Genomic DNA, 18,260 nt, shown 5'->3' with positions numbered 1-18,260 from the left:
ATTTCACAAAGCCTACTTGCAGAGGCAACATCTTTCATGCCCCAAGCTGGCAATTCAAAAACTACTTTGAGGTCTGCGCTTGAGGTTATGGGTCAGGTTAGGTGGCCTCTGAAGAGTCCTACTGTGGGATCCTATGATAGTTGGAATATATCTCAGGCACTTCAGGATCACAGGGACAGAGATTGAGAGGTGGAAGGGGTCTTAGATGGAGAATCTCACCTCTTTATTTTGTATATGAGGAAATTGAGGTCCAGGGAGGTTAAGTCACATAGCTCCTAAGTGTCTAAGGCAGGATTTGAACCTAGGCTTTCCTGATTTCATGTTGAGCATCCTGCAAGTTGTGTACTAGGAAGCTTACTATCAAATTGAGGGGATAAGAGGTACATAAATAGAACTCAAAACACAGTAAGAGCCACAATGGGGTACAGCCAGGAACCAGCATATAAGAAGAAGATGGCAAGTTTTATCTGGTGCAGATAATAACTTTTTAATGTGTTGTATTTTATTCAAAAAAGCAACAAAGTTGCACCAAGGTCATATCATTATTATATGGGTTTATCCCAGTGGCTTCTTGTTCTCTGGATTCTGGGTCACTGCCAAAGCCACACAATCCTGAGCTCGCTCCCAGAGATACCTTCAGAGACACAAAGGGATATAGAGTCACATGCCAACAATCTTCAAGGATGGATTCAGAGGAAGATGGGTGAAGGGGAGAAATCACTAAGGATCCCAATGGGGAGGCACATGATAGGTCTCCAGGGGCAGAGACAGAATTGTTCCCAGGGAGGAAATGTCTTGGGCAAGGTGCATTCTAGAGAGGGTTACTCACATGGTCCCTTTGGGCACAAGGAGGCTGTCATCGGGAGCCAGATGTAGTTTCTGTCCCTCAATGGTCACCACTGAGGATCCTTCCTAGGTCAGAATAAGCAAGAGGAACTTATGAGATACAGAAAAGTATACTCCTGCCATTTCTAAATGAATGGGCCACCAGTACTGAGCTCACTCTGATTAGGCTGCACTTAGTGTTTCCTGGGTTATCTTCAGTATATTTATATGCCGGTTCATCTCTCTCTCTCTCTCTCTCTCTCTCTCTCTCTCTCTCTCTCTCTCTCTCTCTCTCTCTCTCTCTCTCTCTCTCTCTCTCTCTCTCTCTCTCTCTCTCTCTCTCTCTCTCTCTCTCTCCCCTCTCTCTCATCCTCTCCATCCATCTATCCATCCATCTCTCTGTTTCTCCATTTGTCTGTCTCTGTCTGTCTATCTCTGTCTATCTCTGTCTCTGTCAGTCTGTCTCTGTCTCTCTCGCTCCCTCCTCTCTCCAAATGGGTTCCCTGAGAATCAGATCTAGGTCTATATTTGTGTTTGTCTTGGAATGAGAGCCCCTAAGAGCATAACTCAGTAGTGTGAACAAATGTCTGTTTCAGATTGTAATTTCCCAAGGGTAGAGATAAGGAGTAGGAACATTCTTTGGAAATCCCTTTTTTTTGGGGGGGGGGGAGCGGCTTGAGTCTGAAGAACTAGCTCAAAATCCTCATGTAGTCAGTTCTCTAAACTTCTCAGCCATAATCCTATCAGCCTCATCTTCGGAATCTTACCAGCTGCCAAAGCCACAAATCAACATTCAGCTTAGGGCCTTTGCTGCTGCCAGATCCACAGACTTTTACCTGTTGGGGAGGAGGAGAACACAAAGATCCCCACTGGATTCTAACTTATTAGCACCAAAAAAAAAGTTATTCTTCTAAGACACATTCCAGTTTCCAGTCTTAATACTTTGGAGGTACACAGCTCACATTAAGGAGTTCCTAGAATAGTGATGGTGAACTTTTGGCACAGGTGCCAAAAGTGGCATGGCATGCAGAGAGCTCTCTGTGGGCACTTGGCTGCCCCCCCTCCCCAGCCCAGCCCAGTTTATCACTAAAAAGGCAGAGGGACTTGAGTGGAGTTGATTCCTTCCCTCTCTCCATGTGACTGATGACATTTTTTGGCATCCCCTGCCCCTCTGCCCAGCAGCCCAATGGAAGTACACAGGGGGTAAGGTGGGTGGCTCATAGGCGGCAGAACTGGAGAGGAACAGAGCACTGGGGATGCTCCCCTCCCCCTCTCTACACTCATAGAAGACATTCCTCACTTCACTCACCCCTCTGCCCAAGAGGCCAACAAGAGCGCTTCCTCCCTCCACTGGGTGAGGTAAAGAGGGGGCCAGGGCACACCTGGCACTCAGTGGGAGGGGGACCCGGTACTCTGTCTCTAAAAGGTTCACCATCACTGTCCTAGAAGAAGCCAAGCTCTTTACCAAATCAACTCATTCCTGTAACTTCCAAACAACTCCTCTCCATCTACTTTCTGCTATAGAGAGGAACTTCGGACATGTGCTTTTCATGGAAATGTTTTCACCTCCCCCTTGACAAAAAATCCACCCAAAGACACCCAGCTCTATTCACATGTATACATCTACACATCTACTCATAATCACAGGCACATAAGTATGCATTCACACTAGCTTAGCTCCTCTACCAGGGCTTTCCTAAAGAAGGTCATGAGCTCCTTACCTCTGTTTCATATGTGTCTCCAAACATGCTGAGGGTGCTCCCTGCCTTCAGTTCCCTCCGGTGGGTATCCAACCATCCCTGAAGGGACAGTGGCTCCATGACAGTCCTTGTGCTCAGTGGGAAGGGGGGCTCTTTGAGCAGCTGGTCTATAAGCCAAACCAATGAGTCAGTGCCCCCACAGGAGCATCCACCAAACCCCCTGACCACTCAGCATTACCCGAGGAGCCCTGAGACGTGATGGCCAAGGTTTCTGACATGAGTCACAGAGAGAGATCAAGGTGAGGAGGAAGTAGAAGGAAGATTCCATTCCCATATGCCCTGTGTTCAACAACCATGCTGATTCCTCTTTGGTGGGGTTAATGACTTAAAGTGTGCCTTCTCTCAGAGGCATCTGGAAACTGAAAAACTTTCCACCATCAAAGCAATTAATGCCTAATGGGGGAATTTCAGGCATTCTAGAGGGATGAAGGTGAGAACTCTCTGGGGTTACTGACACCTCATGTAGGCTTTAAAAGAAGACAAAAATGAGAACCTTCAGGGAAAGAGATGATGCTCCACCTAAGGCTCAGCACCCAGAACATGCATCCTGCCCCCACCCCATTTCTCCCTATGCAGAAAGATCACTTAGAATTTCCTCACCTGGGCAAGGTTTTCCTGTCTTGTACTGCTCAGAATTGAAAAACCTGAAGGTAAAAACATGACATGTGAGAGACCAACCCAAAAGTATTTGTGTTCATCTCCACCCCCACCTTGTCACTGGTGCTTTTCCTATTCTCTGCCATCACATACATATTATCCAACTATGTCCATGCATGAGAAACTGAGAAGACACAGAGATGAGGCATTAAGCTCCATGCAGTCTCATGGGTATCTACCCCAAGCCATGTGGGAATCCCTTCATATTCCCCTACAATCATTCTCTACTCTCATTCCTACCATCCCCCCTTAGATTCTCCAACTCTCTCCTCCTCTAGACCTACCATATCCTGTCTCATAGGAATTATGGGGAATAAGGAAAAATGGTCCTGAGTAAAGAAACTGATCTTTCCATTTAACCTTCCAAAACCTGGTCCCTGTTTCCCAGCAAAGAAACTGATTCTAAGTTCTTGGGCACAGCTCTGGGGCCAACACTATCATCCTTGAGCTAAACCAGGGATGAGGCAGAGGAGAGAGAGGGAGATTGATATTGAAAGGCAACTGATGAAGTGGAAAGAGTATTGGATTTGGAATCAGAAGATTTAGCTTCTAATCCCACCTCTGCCCTAAAGCAAAAGCTTTAGCAAGTCATACAGAACCTCTCTGGGTCAAGGCTTTCTCCTGAGGAAGGCTGCACCAAATGAACATGAAGGACTCGATGACATTCCAGCTTTAAGCCAATGATGCTATGATCTGTGATCCTGGCACCCTCAGAATATTGGAGCATCAAGTGCCAAATCCTCTCCTCTCCACCCTCATCTCTCTCTCTCTCTGTCTCTGTCTCTCTGTCTCTGTCTCTGTCTCTCTCTCTCTCTCTGTCTCTCTCTCTGTCTCTTCTTTCTTCTTTCCTTCCCCCTCCCTCCCCCCTCTCTGTCTCTGTCTCTGTCTCTGTCTCTGTCTCTGTCTGTCTGTCTCTCCTTTCTTCTTTCCTTCCCCTCTCTCCCTCTCTCTTCTTTCTTCTTTCCTCCCCCCCTCTTTCTCTCTTCTTTATTCTTTCCTTCCCTCCCCCCCCCCCCGTCTCTGTCTCTCTGTCTCTGTCTCTGCCTGTCTGTCTGTCTGTCTGTCTCTCTTACTTACTCCTGGATGATTGGTGCTAGTTGTGTGCCAAGATCCTCACAGTAGAACCACTTCTCAAAAAGGACGTTTGTTGTATCTCCCACATAGTACCTGCAGAGGGGGGTGATACATGTCAACCTATCCATATGGGAGGGAAGGGACAGGTATCCTGGGGACATGCCTTTTGATTGTCTCCCTTGGGCCCTAATCTGGAGGCATGGCGATGTTCACTCTCCACCTCCGCCTCTAACTCCCTCCTCCCCTTACCTCTCAGCTTCCTGCACAAGATCATCCTAGAGATGGGAGTCAGGGTATAAAGGAGGACCCATCCCATTGCACCCTGTGTCTTGGGTTTCCCTATTCCCTAGGCCATAGTCCCCCCAAAGTACCCTAGCCCTGCTTCTTTATGACCACTATCTTTCTTGAAGGTGGGTCTATTCTCCTCTCCCTCCTATATAGGTTATCCTTTTACTCCCCATCTCCTTGCTTGGGAGGAGGGTCAGGACACAGATTTTAGAAAGACTCCTCCAGTCCCAAGTTCCCTAAGTAGAGTTCATAGTCCCTCTCTTAACTTCTGGGGTATGGGTGGAGGGAGAAATGGGACATTAAACTAAAGGAAAAAAAGAGGATGGGGAAGAAGGGGTGGGCCAGTTTTGCTTCTCCACCCTTTCTCCCTTTTGTAACCTATTGCTGTTAGAATTTCATGTCATCAGACCCCCAAGAAGTCCAGGATGGATTTCTGTGAACGTGGATGAGGGAAAAAAAATCTGTCCATATTTTCATTAACCTTCATTTTCCTTGATGATCCTCTGCATTCTATTTTATGTATGTTAAAGCGGGATTATGAAAAGAGATCCATAGCCTGGCCAAACGAGCCATTTTGCAGAAAAGGTCAAGAACCCCTGCCTTAGAAAGATGGCAAGGATGACTCTGAGCTCAGTTCTTCAGCCCAAAGCAAATGAACCTGCCTCAGTGGCTATAGAGACATATTCAGGATAAAAAGAGGTTTGAGCTAGTTGGTTTCTAAGCTTGCTTCTAGCCCTGCCCTCTGTCATTCTGTTCTACTCCCTTGTTCAGAGCCCCAAAGTACTGTATTTGGACTGTACATGACTATTGAGAGAGACACCACTATTACTGCCCAAGGCAGAGGGTTTTCAGGCTTGGGCAGCAATTTAGGAGGTCACTGGACTCACCCTCCCATAGATCCCATCTCCCTCCCATAGATCATACAAACGAGACCCTATCTATAAAGTACTTTGCAAACCATAAAGTGCTACATAAATGCTAGCTATTTGTTATTATTATTCGATCATTGTTATTGTTATTATTCAGTTCAGTGGTGCACATTTATTAACCCACCTCTGACCCGCCCTGCTATTAAATAAGGGATTTTAGATTCTATAACCTCCCCTGACTTCCCAACATGTTTACCAGTCAGAAGACTTTCCCCTTGGGTTAAATTTGAGCCATTTTCTCACTGTAGTTGGTCTCTTCTCAGCCAGAAAACTTTCCCCTTGGGTAAAATTTGAGCCATTTTCTCACTGTAGTTGGTCCCTTCTCAGCCAGCAGACTTTCCCCTTGGGTTAAAATTGAGCCATTTTCTCATGTAGTTGGTCCCTTCTCAGCCAGTGACTAAGCAGTGCTACGGTGACTCAGCCCCTTGGACAAGTGTCCCCATGTTATCCCTAGCATGGAAGCCTGTGCCCTAAAACCCAAAGGAGGTAGAAGGCAGGCACCTGAGCCCATCGGTCTCTGTCTTCAGTCTTTCTCGCTCTACCACCAGCCCCACAGTGTTGGCAAACCTTTGTGGTGAGTGGGGGATGCCAGCTGGCAGGAGGAATATCTGGAGGTAAGACATGAAAGAGGTTTTGATCGTCAGTAAGGACAGTGACATCAGGTGGGGCTTCCAGCACCATAACTGCTCAGCTGGGGAAGAGGGGAAAGAAGTTGGCAGAATGGTAACTACCCACCATGGATTAATCTTTTTTTGGCCAGTCACATTTCACCTTGAAGAAGAGGGAAAAACCTAAGGCCACTCACAAAAGGGCTATGGACCAAGAGATTCATGTCTATGTACCAGCCAAAGGGGAGCCAGAAGCCAGAAGTGATGGTAGAGAATCCAAGGAACTAGGTATGATGTGGACAGATGGGGCCCTCTAGTGATGGCAAGATGATGATCAGTCCTGAAAGTGTCCCAGTCACAGAATCACAGAATTTGACAACTTCTCAATGGCCGGGTCATCCAGTCCATACCCAAAGCCCCCCTACCCCCACCCCACACCTGCCAAGTCATCCAACCTCAGCTTGAAGAGTCCAAGGAGGGGGAGGGAGCCTCCTTGAGGCTTCAGTCCTTTCCTCCTTGCCTAGACCTTCTACCCTTCCTAGGTTGATCCTCATGCTCCTTCTTCTAGAGTTGGACCTGAAAGATCTATTCCCAAGGGTCTTCCCCAGACCTTTCCCTCCCTGTTCTTCCCAAGGTGCTCAATGGGCAGAGCTACCCAGCCCCATGACCCCTTCCTTCACTCACCTCCCCCTGGCGGATGAGCACATCTCTGCGTTGGCCTTTCTCCAGGATCCCAAGAACCATGTGGCCTTCAAGCTGGTAAAAGATCTATGGCAAGAAGGAGTGACTTAAACCTTCTCCAATAAGATTATCTTGAGTATCTAGAATGCCTTGAGATATCAGAACCTCATTTCTGTCCAGGGCTGATGGAATTACCATAAATAACCATGAATTCCCCTAGGGTCCTGGTGGGGTTTATAAATGGCTTAGGAGCTGCCCCTGCCTGTGGATAAACCACAGTTGTATAACAAATAGACCCTCACCCAAGAAGGAGGCAGTGTGGTCTAATGGAAGAACCAGTGGATTAGGAGTCAGAAGACCTGTGTTTGAGTCCCAAGTCTCCCACTGGTGACTTTGGGTAAGTCGTTTGACCTCTGTGAGCCTCAGTTTCTTTATCTGTAAAATGGGGATCGTTATATTACCCAGGAAGTATGAGGAAAACTCTACATGAATGTAAACTAATGACTTTGGTGAACTTTGAGGGATTCTTGTGTGTTGGAAGGGGACTGGATGAGAAATTTTCTTGAGGATGTAGTGACTGGATGGAAGAAGCTTCAGAAAAGAGAACCAGCTGGGTGGTAACAGACATAGGCTAGAGGGCTAACTATTGGGGAGCTTTGGGGTGTGAGTTTTCTTCCATCACTATAGGAAGGGGAGAGTAGCTGTTCTCCAAGCACTTTATTCCAGTCATGGCTTTCTCCAATTAATAGTGTTTACTGAAATCAACCTAAAATGACAGTTAACACTATTGCACCTCCTCCACCAAAAAAAAAAAATTGATTTCAGAAAGAAATACAGGGTAAAACAAAATGTCAAAATGTCTAAAGACCACCATGACAAGAATAGTTAGCATTTATATAGCACCATTGTTTACAAATTGGAAACTAAGAGGACCAAGAACACACTTCTAGTAAATGTCCAATGCAGTATTTGAACTCAGGTCTTTCTAAATCCAAGTTCCAAATGCTAACCACTGTACCATTTAGCTATTTTTGCTCTTGTTGCCAGGATTTACTATACTCAAGGGTTCCACTAATTCTGCTTATATGTATGTCTTCACATTTATCTTCCTAGATAGTGCAATGGATAGAGCTTCTGGAGTCAGGAAGACATGAGTTCAAAACCAGCCTTAGACATTTACTTGATGTGTGACCCTAAGCAAGTCACTTTACTTCTGTCTGCCTCAGTTTCCTCATCTGTAAAAGGGAGATAATGATAGTATTACTTCTTAGGATTATTGGATCCAGTGAGATATGAGCGTTTACATGCAGAGCCCCCGCTAGTAGTTATTTTGAGGCAACTGTGGGGCAGTAATTATTCTAATTCTCTGTGATGTTTTGGTTCTAAATGACAGATTCCCTCCAAAAGCCTTTCCCTCATTTGCTGCTTTTCCTGATCAATCCAGGGAGCTAGGCCAAGGTTCTAGGCAGCTTCTCTCTTATGTTGTGCATTCAGAGGGTTCTGGAAACATAGTGGACTTTGGAAGGAGGGTTAGGATTGGGGGGAGGCAGGTGGATAATTAGCACGTGAGTACTAGATTTAAAACTGGATGTTAGTGTGTCCTGAGGAGGAAAGTGAGTCAAGAACAGAGATAGCAAGTCCATCTGAGGGAGAGGAGCCAGAGAGAAAAACTGAGAAAGAAATAGAAAGAGTCAGAGAGACAGAGAAAGACAGACACACAGACACACAGAGAAAGAACAAATATACACAAAGGAGAAACAAAAAGACTCAAAAAGACATACATGAATCAATAAAACCAGAGCTATCTACACACACATCTACACGGGGAGAGGAAAGAGAGAAAATAAATAGAGGCTGACTGAGACGGAGACAAGTAGATATTGAGAAAGATTTATCCACAAAGACAGAAAAAGCCTGAAGACGTCTAAAGCCAATGGTGGCCATTCCTTAACCCATTTACCTTTATGCATGAAAATGCATGAGCATTTTTTTATTTGTTGTAGCAAAGAGCTGGAAATAAAGGAGATGCTCATCATTGGGGGAATGGCTAAACAAATTCTGGTGCATTAATGTAATACAATATCATTGTGTTAAAAGAACTAGCTATGAGGAATTCAGAGAAATAAGAAATGTAGATTTCCCTTACTTCTTATTTTATAAAAAGATGTGAAAAACATAAAAACACTCAGGAAAGCCATATATACATGGCAACTTATCACCATGTAAATGTAAAGAATTACAAAATAAAACTGAATGTTGGGACCAAGCTTGGACCTAGAGAAAAGATGGAAACATGTTTCTTTCTTTGGAGAGGTGGGAAGGTTCTGGGATGGAACATGGGAGTCTTTGGGGAAATTAATAAAAGATAATTAGCATTTATATAGTACTTTAAACAATATAACAATGCATACCCTTTGATCCAGTAATACCACCACTAGAACTGTATCCTGGAGAGCTTTTTTAAAAAAGAATGGGGGAAGGATCTACTTTAAAAAAAAATAATATATATATATATGCATATATATATATATATATTTATAGCTGCTTTTTTGTGGTGGCAAAGAATTGGAAACTAAAGGGATGTCCCTCAAGTAGGGAATGGCTGAGCAAATTGTGGTATATGATGGTGATGGAACACCATTGTGCTATAAGGAATGATGAGCAGGATGATTTCAGAAAGAGCTGGAAAGACTCCATGAACTGATGCAGAGTGAAATAAGCAGAACCAGGAAAACATTGTACATAGTAACAGTGCTACTGTGGAATGATCAACTGTGATAGATTTAGCTATTATTGGCAATACAATGATCCAGGACAGTTCTGAAAGACTTATGACAAACAATACTATCCACCTCCAGAGAAAGAACTGGTGGAGTCAGAATAAAGATAAAAGCATATTATTTTTCAATTGTTTATTTGAGTTGCTGTTTTGAAGTTTTGGTTTTATAAGATTACTCACAAAAATGAACAATCTGGAAATATGTTATACAGGAAAATACATGTATAACCTAGATTGAGTTGCCTGGCAGCACTAGGAGGGGGATGAGCAGGGAGGGAGGGAGATGAGTTTGATCATATAATTTGGGCACAGTTGTGTAGAAATTTATTATAGTATGTCATTGGTAATAAATGAAAAATATTAAAAAAGAGTAGCAAAGTATTTTTCACTTATTATTTCTTTGGATCTTCACAACAACCTTGAAAAATAACTGCTATTATCCTCCTTTTACAGATGAAGAAACAGAGGCAGACAGAGGTTAAGTGTCTTGGTCAGGGTCATATAACTAGTAAATACCTGAGGCTGGATTTAAACTCAAGACTTCCTGACTCCAGAAACTCTATCCACTGTCCCATCTAGTTACCTCTCCCAGGTAACGTACGCTCTCAACGTTTGTTTCCTTATATGTAAAATGTGAAAAATAAAATTGATGACTTTAAAGTACCTTCTAACTCTGAATAGGAGATCTCCTTTTACACGAATGAAGTTCAAGGATGTTAAGAGACTTACCAAGGATCTGGAGTGGTAAAGGGCCAACCATCTTAATTTGGGGAAGATACTGTCCTTTTTAGATTTGCACCAAACATTGATTTTTCCACATGCCTACCCACAGTCACAGGAAAAGCTAATATTTGTTGGCAGTTGGGCTCTATAGATTATCGGACCTGGAATCAGTGGGGAAGAGAGAATTTTCCCCAGGATATTCAGTAATAATTACTTCCTTCTGATATGTTTACCACATCATCCCCTTTTATATCCACTTCTCTTACCAATCCCACAATTTTGTAAATTGTACACTTGTCCAGTATGGAAAGAGTTGGGTGAATATTCAAGCCCTTCCTCTCTGCTCAAAACATAGGAGACATCCCACCCTTCTCCAGGGCTCATACCTCTTCTCCCTCCTCAATGTGGTAATCTTTTCTTTGGTTTGGGCCTCCGACAAACATGACTTTAAGTTGGGACTGATGCCTGCAAAGAACATATAGAGGTAATGAGTACAGAGCCTGAGAAATGAAGGTTAGAGGATAACCCCCAAAATGGCATTGGGAAGGGGAGTCTCCATAAACTTTAGAAAAGAATATTTACAACTGGCTTTATTTAAAATGATGTAAAAATAAAATCTCAAAAATAGAATTTCTCAATCACATTCCATATCACAGACCTTTCAAGACAATAGTCTTTCTTCTGTTTTATTGGTAATTTTTAGCTTCATTTTTTACTTCCTTCTAAGTGTATGACCTATTTTGTCAGTGTCTGTGTAAACATCTGTGACTGTCTTCCAGTTTAAAGTTCAATGTCTAGTTGTCTTACCTTCTCTTTTCTACACCATCCCACTCCAATAAGGAAGTTAGACTGTGGGCTGACTAGAGAAACCCATTAAGGCTTGGACCCAGTTTAGTTACTTATTAAAAAGCGTATTTACTTATTATACTTACTGGGAAAAGATCAGGAGCCTTTGCTCTCTCTACAAAACCACTTGGCAAAGAGGAGCAGAATGATTTTTTTGCTAATAGTGCAATTTGAGAGATTACAGAGAATTTAATTCCATACACTAAACCTGGTCCCATGATTTCAAAAAGTCTGAAATATTAGTGCTAGAATGAATCTTGGAATCCAACCTTATGCTTTTAATTTTTACAGAGGACACAGATGGGGTAAACTGACTTCCCCAAGGTTACAAAATCCAATGTGGCAGAACTGAGATGAAAAAACTATAGATGGACCAAGTTGACTCTTGGTTGATAGATGAAAAGGCTTCTGGGAAACCATTTGAAACTATGTACCCCATATCACTAAACTGTGCATACCTTCTGACCTAGAGATAACACTACTAGGTTGATAGATCAGAGATCAAAGAAAAGGGGAAAAGACGTCTATATACACAAATGTTTATATTAGGTCTTTTTGTAGTGGCAAAGAAATGGAAACTTAAGGGAGTGTCAATCATTTGGAGAACTACTAAGCAGATTAAAACATGAATGTAATGGGATATTATCCTATCATAAGAAATTATAAAGGGAAAGACTTCAGAGAAATCTGGGGAGACTATGCAGAGAGAAGTGAGCAGAACCAGCAAGACAATTTATACATCATTATAAACAAAACAACTATGAAAGATTTAAGAACTTTAATGATCAACCACAATTTCAGTGGACTCAAGAGGAATTATGCCACCCACCTTGGACAGAGATAATGAACTCGAAGTGCAGAAAGAGACATACATTTTTGTACATGGCCAATGTGGAAATTTATGTTGCTTAATTGCATATTTGTTATAAGTGTTTTATTTATTTGCTTAAATTAAAGGGAGGTAGTAAGGAGGAGACTGCAATAGAATGGAAAGTTAGGCTGTCTTAATAATCTATTGTTCCCAACTCTGCTTGTCAGTCAGTGTTGGGAGTGGTGCTACCCAGTCTGTAGCTTTGTATTAATGGCTATTTGTCACATACCAAGTCACATATCTACCTAGTTGTACATGGAAAATTGTCACATACTTGCTGTCTTGGGGAGGAACTGAGATGCAATGGCCCATCCCCTTGTACTGAACTGGACTTATTAAAATTGTCTTTATTTTGTTATAAAAGTTATTTAAAACCTGGGATCCAACGTGAAGTCCTTCCTGACCTCCAGTGATCAGCTTTCAACAGTGCCTTTTTAATTAAGTAAACTCCTTTTAATTTCTCTTTGTCCTGAGTTCTGACAAAAGCCAAAACAAAGAATTTTCTTTTCAGCAAAAGGGTTCTTCCCCTTAACCTTCAAATGAGAACAGAAGGAAAGCCAGAAGGAATAACAGACAAACAGGTCGTTTTTGAAAAATCACATGGCAAATTTATTATATACAAAGCAAGCTCTTCATAATAGATTCACAATTTTAGTTCAATTCTTTCTATTCGACTATGTATCTATGTATCCATGTATCTATGTATCTATCTGTCTATCTTTCCATCTGTCTATCCATCCTTCTATCTGTCTATCCATCTATCCATCTATCCATCCATCTATCCATTCCTCCATCTATGTATCCATCCATCTATTCATCCATCTATCTATTCATCTATCCATCCATCCATCCATCCATCCATCCATCTATCCATCCATCTATGTATCCATCCACCTATCTATCCATCTATCATTTATCTATCTGTCTATCTATCTATCTATCTGGAAATGCTAATTTTACTTTGTGTCTGTTAAATTCATAAAAGAAAGTAAAATGGCAGAAAAGAGGGAACAAAAGGCAAGATTTCCAGGTGAATGGTCCATCTATTAGTTTTCCCTACACACTCAGGTGCCTTCTCCTATAACATCCACTCAAACCATCTAATTACCCCATTCCTCCCCAACAACCTGAGCCTAGCTACTTTTCACTCTTTTCTGCTGGAGGAATGCAAATATTCCTAGCAATGGTATCACTGTTTCTGAGCCAAAGCTCCCATGTACTTTGTAAACATCCATTCTGTTTCATTCAACCAGTCCTAGTCTGCACCTTGCTCAGAAGGGCTGTACTTTGTGCCCACATTGAAGAGAAGGCACACCAGGCTAAGTGGGTTCAAAACTTCATGTGTAAGCAGTTTGGGAACTGAGAGCTCACCATCCTATAAAAACAATGCTCAGAAAAGGCAGAGAGCTAGCCAAAGCCCACTAACCCCAAATGCAATTAAGCCACATAGCACTAAAGAAAACCAGCTTTTATAACATTATTTCTACGAGAAAATCCATTCTGTGTTTTGCCTAGGAATTTCTTTCTTGAAATTCTCATATCTCTTTCTACCTCTTAAGAACAGGTAAGGACCTCTTATGGTAGGATTCCCCATCAACTCCAGTGAGTAGTAGGGTCCAGATTTGATAGGTGGTTGATTGCTATGAAAGCATGGAAGAGAGTAGAGGTAGATAAGGCTTTTATTAGAGGGTAGTATAATGTAATGGAAAGAACATTGGAATGGGAATCAAGTGACCCAGGTTCTAACTCTCACTTTATTCTTATTACCTGTTAGATATAGGACAAGTTCCTTAACTTCTCTGATCCTCAATTTTCTCGTCTATAAAGTGAAAGGGTAGGACTAAATGACCTTCAATGTTCCTTCAAAATCTAAATCCTATGAATTAGATGAGGAGGAGCAAGAAGCAGAGTAGTGAGAGAAACTTTAAAGAAATGGATTGCTGTGGAAAAGAGGCAAAAACCCAAAATATACCTCCAAGGTTTGAGATCTGTGACACAGGGGAAATAACAGAAATAGGGCAGTTAGAAGTAGGAATTTAGGGGGCAGAGGAAAAAAGTTGAAACACTAAGGAGGTGTCATTGGTACCATCCAAATGGAAAATCGATCAGGCTTTTGGAGTTGTGACTCTGGAGCTTGAAAAAGTTCAGGTTGGTCATGATAGTCTGCAATTTTAGTTCCTGCTACTGGTAGAGGCTGAGGTTAGTAGATCACTTGTCTGAGTAACAGTAGAATTAAACCATTTGGGTGTCTGCATTAAGTCTGCCATTCATCTAATGAGACTCCAGAATCTAGGGACCACCAGATTGCCTAAGGAAGGATGAATCAGTCTGTGTAAGAAATGGAGCAGGCTTTGCAAAGCTTCAGTGTTGATCAGCAGTGGGATCAGGCTGATGAATGGTCAATGCATTTTCAGCCTGGGCAAGAGAGGGAGACCCAGTTTTAAGAAAGAAGGAAGGAAGGAAGGAAGGAAAAAGGAAGGAAGGAAGGAAGGAAGGAAGGAAGAAAGGAAGGAAAAAGGAAGGAAGGAAGGAAGGAAGGAAGGAAGGAAGGAAGGAAGGAAGGAAGGAAGGAAGGAAGGAAGGAAGGAAGGAAGGAAGGAAGGAAGGAAGGAAGGAAGGAAGGAAGGACTGCCAGTGTTGGGAGTTCTAGTTAGGAAGTCACCTCATAGAAGAAGAGCAAATGAAAAAGGATAAGATTAAGAGGCAGCATGACAGACTGGATGGAGAGCTCATAACAGAGTCTTGGGTTCAGTCCTTTTTTTAACTCATATTGGTAATGGGAGCTGGACAAATAACGTAATCTCTCAATGTCCCCAAGGAAATCCTCTGACTAGAAATTGCAAAACAATTACTGATCACTGTTTGTAGAGGGAGTTTCCCCAACAGTGATTCTGTTCACCAATGAAATCCCAGGTCTGGTTAAAAAAATAAAAGTAAACTTACCACTGGAGAAAGGTAAAAAGAGGAAGGTCAAAGGTTGAGGACAGAACTTTGGGAAATGTTCATATCTAGCAAATGAGAAGAAGATGATTCAAAGAAGGATTGGCAATAGGAGGAAAAACAGGATAATCAAATTTCTCTAGTGGAGAGGGGGAAGTTTCACGAGAAAGAAGGAAGTTATATTAATAGAAGCAAAAAGTCCAAACTGAGAGGAAGAGAAATTGAAAGAGAATTTGTGTGTAACCACTGGGGTGTAACATTTGTTTGTTATTTATGTATGTAGGTTAGATGAGATGCCTCTAGTCACGTCTTTCCTGAAGCAAGTAAGTCTGGGGTTGGGGGAGAAGGGGAAGGAGCTATTCAGGGGAGTGGAATGTGGGGTTCCACTAAAGGATGTTACTCCTCCTTGTGATAGTGAGTCACTTGGGAAAAAGAAATCAGCTCAGGATTGGGGAGCCCTTTACTAGTTTCTCTCCACCCCAGACAGGGGACAGATAGGCCAGGAAGGAGTTCAGAGCTTTGGAATCTCAGTCTTCATCTTATAGCATGGCATGAAGAAGCCCATAGTTATGGTGCTTACCAAGTCGCCCCCCCCCAAACCACAATCTCCCCTAAAGAAAAAAGAACAGAGGATGAAGGGAGAATCTAGAATTGCTGGCCCCTGCACACCCCTGGTAAGGAAATGGCTATCTTTCTTGTTGTTACTTTTCAGACAGGGAGAAACCAGTGTATAGCAGTGCTAGTTGGGAGCTCTCTGGGGACTGGATTAGGGATGAGAGACCAAAGGGTGAGGCAGAAGGGCTGATGGACATAGAGGTAAAGAGACTCTGTCACCATAAAGTTCAGCATTCTCTGCTGAACCCCTGATCACTTTAAAAATGCTTCATTTTCTTCTCACAAGTCAGCATTCTTCAGAGCTATCAGATTCAACGATTCTTCTCTTTTACTGCTGCCAACCAACCAATCGATCAACAAGTATTTATTCATTATATGCTGGGCACCATGCTAGGGATGCAAGTACAAAGTATGAAACAGTCCCTGCTCACAGGGTGCTTACATTCTAATGGAAAAGATGAGTACATATAAAAAAAATATACAACTGGGTGGCTAGGTGGCTCTGTGGATAGAGACCCAAGCCTGGAGATGGGAGGTCCTGGGTTCAAATCCGATCTCAGACACTTCTTAGCTTTGTGACCCTGGGTAAGCCTTTTACTCCCCTGCATTGCCTAGCCCTTACTATTCTTCTGCCTTAGAACCAATATATAGTATTGATTCTAGAAGAAGGTGAGGGTTTAAAATACATAAAAATCATAGCATAACTATAAAGTGAATACAAATAAATAGATATAGCTATATTAACTACAACATAGTTTAAAAGAAGACTTCATGCAGAAGAACATAATTTGAGCTGTATCTCAATAAAGCAAGAAGCTTTACCAGCTGTCTAAAGTGTCTTGATCCTCTAGATCTGCTTGGCAGGGTATGGACAAAAACCCTCTCCGACCCACCCAATGCCTCTAAGACTAGAAATTGGAAAGTAATTTTGAATCAACACTGATGGGGGGAGTTTCCCCAACGGTAGTGGTCTCCACCAATGAAATCACAGGTCTGGTTAAAAAATAAAAGGGAACTCCCCACTGGAGAGAGTACGGTAAGAGGAAGGTCAAGGGTTGAGGACAGACCTTTGGGAAACATTCACATCTAATAGCTGAGAGGAGGAAGGTGAGCCCATGAAGGAGTGAGAGAAGGATTTGTGGTAGGAAGAAAAACAGCATAATGGTGTTCCTCTAGTGTGCAGAGAGGACTTTCACGGGAAAGAGGGAAGTTGTATTAATAGATATGAAAGGTCCAGATTGAGAGGAAGAGAGAAAAGTATGAAAACCCCCCAAGAAAAAGTGGATTCTCTTGCTCAAAAACCCCCAAACCCCAAACTTCAACATCAACCAAGGAGGGAAGGTAAAATGCAGAAGGCAGAAATAATTGAAGTCATGGAGCATGGAGAGAGAGCCACGATCTAGTCAGAGATAGTTGATGCCTTTCAGGGCAAACTGGCTCATTTTCCGTTCTCATCTGTCTTTCTTCCTAGCTTGTTAAGGCTACTCCAGTAAAGGGTTTTCCTCTCATCTCTAGCTCTCCTTAGGTTCAGTGACTGTTCTGGCCATTTGACCAGCTGCCTCAAGAGAGAAGTGTCTGTCCCCTTTAGTCTTGCTAGTGAATCAAAGCTCTTTAAAACGGTAGGTACTTCAAACAGTGGCACTCCTGGTTATAGACTGCCCACCGCTATGGAGTACAGGCTTCAGGGTTTGGGCTCAGTTGTCAAGGAGGAAGGTTGATTCCCCAGGCTCAAGTAACATTTGCATCTCTTGCCCATCTCCACCTCTGGCACATCTGATTGAAGGACGTCTCTGGACCTAATCTCACTAGAGCACAGATCCTTTGCAGGAAGAAGAGAATCTTTTTGTTTTTCAGGGGGAGGAGGGGTAGGGGAGGAAGGAAGGACTCACATGAGCTTGTTGCAGACTGGGGGAAGAAAGGAGGATTTGTTTTTTTCAATCCACGTCTTCACATTCACCGGGAGTTCCATGATCAAGCCCGGGAGAGCAGCAGCTGACTGACTAGGGATTCTGGTGGAGACCTGAGTCCAGTCAAGAAGTGGCTCCTCCCCTAGGCTCATAGGGCACCTCGCTAATTAGCATCCTTTGGCTCAAAGGGTGACCTACTCCCCGGGGGACCTGGAATAGACCCCAGGCACCCATCTTCCTCTGGGCTGGAACCTTTGCTCTAGAATCCACAACACCTACTTTGGAATGTAACACCACCATCTCCAGCCCCTGGCAGGTCTGAGCCAGCTGGGGATTTGGGGGAAAGGGGAGGTTGAGGAGATGTTCCTGGAGGTGTTTGGCATTCTGAGTGGGTAAGGAGGGCTCTGGTTGGAGGGAGAATGTGCTGGGGGGAAGAGACCTTGTAGGTTACTTTCCTCTGCTGGACAGTCCACAGTCTGGGCTTCAGGTGGTCTGGTGCTACGCCCCTCTTCCCCCCCCCCCCCCCCCAGTCTCCTCTTTTCAGTCCTGGTCTTCTCACTCACAGATAACTGTAACCAAGATTCCCCTGGTTCCCTCCCTGGGCTCAGATAAGAAAATAGCATCCGGAGACTGACCCTTCTTTCCTCCCCTCCCCTTCTCCCCACCTTAGGTACCTTTATTTGCCCCCAGACACTGTGATTTCTTTCTCTCCCCATGCCCTAGCCTTGAGGTGGAAGGCTCATGTTCTTGCACCTCT

General features: G+C 43.2%; 1 protein-coding gene across 1 annotated transcript; it reads right to left on the bottom strand.

Moving 5' to 3' along the window:
- Nucleotides 1-461: 461 nt before the first annotated feature.
- Nucleotides 462-17,642, bottom strand: HAAO (3-hydroxyanthranilate 3,4-dioxygenase). Its single transcript, XM_001382161.5, has 10 exons — nt 17,486-17,642; nt 10,711-10,789; nt 6,826-6,909; nt 6,035-6,141; nt 4,320-4,409; nt 3,186-3,229; nt 2,547-2,692; nt 1,593-1,661; nt 830-912; nt 462-634 (listed from the first exon to the last, which is right to left on the bottom strand). The coding sequence occupies exons 1-10, from the start codon at nt 17,563-17,565 to the stop codon at nt 556-558; spliced, it is 861 nt and encodes a 286-aa protein (XP_001382198.4). The 5' UTR covers nt 17,566-17,642; the 3' UTR covers nt 462-555.
- Between the last annotated feature and the right edge of the window lie 618 nt (nt 17,643-18,260).

This window comes from Monodelphis domestica, chromosome 1, assembly GCF_027887165.1.
Source record: "Monodelphis domestica isolate mMonDom1 chromosome 1, mMonDom1.pri, whole genome shotgun sequence".
In the NCBI taxonomy this organism is placed as follows: Eukaryota; Metazoa; Chordata; class Mammalia; order Didelphimorphia; family Didelphidae; genus Monodelphis; species Monodelphis domestica.
This window is presented reverse-complemented; position numbering and strand designations above follow the sequence as displayed.

Coding starts and splice junctions, on each gene's coding strand:
- HAAO (XM_001382161.5), bottom strand. CDS start 17,565: ATGGAACTCCCGGTGAATGTGAAGACGTGGATTGAAAAAAACAAATCC. Junction 3,230..4,319: donor CTAGCACCAATCATCCAGGA/GTAAGTAAGAGA, acceptor TTTTACCTTCAG/GTTTTTCAATTCTGAGCAGT. Junction 913..1,592: donor ATTTGTGGCTTTGGCAGCTG/GTAAGATTCCGA, acceptor ATTCTGACCTAG/GAAGGATCCTCAGTGGTGAC.